This window comes from Anneissia japonica, unplaced genomic scaffold, assembly GCF_011630105.1.
Source record: "Anneissia japonica isolate Jap-2015-1 unplaced genomic scaffold, ASM1163010v1 scaffold109654_len2284_cov197_single, whole genome shotgun sequence".
Taxonomy (NCBI): domain Eukaryota; kingdom Metazoa; phylum Echinodermata; class Crinoidea; order Comatulida; family Comatulidae; genus Anneissia; species Anneissia japonica.
This window is the reverse complement of record NW_022693757.1, coordinates 1-2,284: the sequence shown is the minus strand read 5'-3', so window position 1 is coordinate 2,284 and position 2,284 is coordinate 1. Positions and strand designations below refer to the sequence as shown.

General features: G+C 35.8%; 1 protein-coding gene across 1 annotated transcript; it reads left to right on the top strand.

Annotated features, from left to right (window-relative positions):
• Positions 1 to 121: 121 nt before the first annotated feature.
• Positions 122 to 1,857, top strand: LOC117100885. Its single transcript, XM_033240718.1, has 3 exons — positions 122 to 452; positions 1,178 to 1,294; positions 1,630 to 1,857. Exons 1-3 carry the CDS (start codon positions 393 to 395, stop codon positions 1,840 to 1,842), a joined length of 390 nt encoding a protein of 129 aa, XP_033096609.1. The 5' UTR covers positions 122 to 392; the 3' UTR covers positions 1,843 to 1,857.
• Positions 1,858 to 2,284: the final 427 nt, after the last annotated feature.

Genomic DNA, 2,284 nt, shown 5'->3' with positions numbered 1-2,284 from the left:
CCACATATCACATTAAAAAAACATTAGAAGTGGTTTGGCGCACTGGGAACGGTTTGATTTCCTAACCTTAAGATCGTTGTTTCAATCAATCGTTGTGCGTTTCACTTGTCTCCCTGAGCAGGGCACTTTATCTGTATTACTTCTCTCCACCCAGGTGTATAACTGGGTACCTGAGGAGGTTCAAGTGCAAAATGCGCTGATATATTTCATGTAGCAAACTATGGAATTTACCCATAGGCATCGTTTCAATGACTGAGGTAATAATGTGGAAAAGCGACAATGTCTGCGTGCTATCCCATATGTATATCTTGTTTATACCATATTTCTGCCTTATCGTTTACAATTTTTATAAACAATATTTATATTTTTGATTACAGTATATCATAGCGCTGATGGTCATGTTTGTTATCGAAATTATAGGGGGCGTTACAGCTTTGTCTTTTTACACACAGGTATAGTAAACGACTCCAGAAAACATGACAGTTTTTAATACATTACTTAATAACACTTATAAAATACAGACGATAACAAAACGTACGCTGCATTATTGTTTGTTTTTAATTCGTCTTAAAGTTCAACAGAACTATTAAAAATTCGCGCTTGAAACTACGAAGAAATGGGCATTATAGGTTATTTAAATGTGTTATGCAAAATAATGTAAACCTGTATTTTTAGTAGTATTCACTTTTAATGGAAGAATGTGAAGCTTTGTTCACACTGCCGAGCTACATTTTGCAAATGCAAATGTGCTCAAATGTGCTAAATTTTTACATGCTAAATGTTACACTTGACAGTGTGGACTACAACGCAATTAAACATCATTTACTTGTATTCTTTGTACTTCACCTTTAATAATTAATTTTTACACGAATTCATAAATACATTTATGAGCTTACAAAAAGAGATATTAACATCAATAAAAACGTGGAAATACAAGTGTCGAGGCCAAAAAAAAAGCATAACTTGGCCCCGCAGTGAGACACGCCTATACCAAAATAAGAACTCCAAAACACAAAATACGTCTTCAAGTTGATCGCAGTTATTTTATTTGTGTGTGTGTTATTTTAGTAGTTGCTGACGGAAAATATGGTAAAATAAATACGGTAATTTTATGGTACAACTGATCATTTGATTTATTATTAATCATCATAGAACCAAAAATCGTTTATTTATTCAGGGAACAAATGATTTGGAGCGAGTGATGTTAGAAACCGTACAACATGGGTTCGGGATTGGAGGTAATGAAAACGCCCAAGAGGATAACACATTCGCATGGAATAATGTTCAAGAGCAGGTATGTCAACATTATTATTTATATTATAAAGTAAATAGTACCAACGGCAAGTTTACAAATAAACAATAGGTTTTGACATGATGAAGATTATTGATATGTCTGGACGCAGCGCCCACAATGGCGTACAGTATCTGCAATGTAAGCATCTGTACCTTAAAGAATATTCTTCAAAAAAGAGCCGGCAATTGTCTCTCGGTTTACTGCTCAGTTCACTACCGGAGGGATCCAGAAATAAGCCTTCGGGCTGCCGTGTCATTCTTCTTCGTGTTTCACACAAGAAATCTAATCCAATTTACGTTAATATTGAGATTTTTTTTTTGAACACTTCTTTTCAGTATGATTGTTGTGGAGTAATAACCGGCCAGTCTGGACCTCCAGTGTACCTATATTCACAATGGTGGAGAGACCAACCTGTTATATCACGTGCTAAAGTTCCTTTGTCTTGTTGCAAAGAAGGAAGCAATGGAGAACCAGAAGATCCAAGCCACTGTCAAAGTGAGACTACGGACTACAGTCAAGTGTACAGCACGGTAACTTACCAATTATGAAATGTAGTCCTATCCAAAATTTAATAAAACTAAGTTTACAAGATAGTATAATACATACTCCAAGTATCGAAATGCACGCCATAGATCGGGAATCAATATTTTGACATTAATTATGTCACGTGTCGAGATTCAATATTTCGACATTAATTATGTCATCATCATTGATTCCTGAAGATAACATAATTAATGTCGAAATATTGAATCCCGACACGATGGCGTGCATTTCCATACTTAGAGTATGTATTATACTATCTTATTCGAGATTAATCAGTGGACATTACGGTCTAAGTTTACAACAATGTCGTAATCGTGGAGCAGACACTCCGAAGATTGCATAGGCCTACCTCCGCCCTCTGTGCCTTGATACCCAACAAATACGCAGGCGGTGTAGGACTATGGGCGATTACATTATTTTCTGTTATGCTCGAGGTTTAAGTTCAAG

Coding starts and splice junctions, on each gene's coding strand:
- LOC117100885 (XM_033240718.1), top strand. CDS start 393: ATGGTCATGTTTGTTATCGAAATTATAGGGGGCGTTACAGCTTTGTCT. Junction 453..1,177: donor CTTTGTCTTTTTACACACAG/GTATAGTAAACG, acceptor TTATTTATTCAG/GGAACAAATGATTTGGAGCG. Junction 1,295..1,629: donor GGAATAATGTTCAAGAGCAG/GTATGTCAACAT, acceptor ACTTCTTTTCAG/TATGATTGTTGTGGAGTAAT.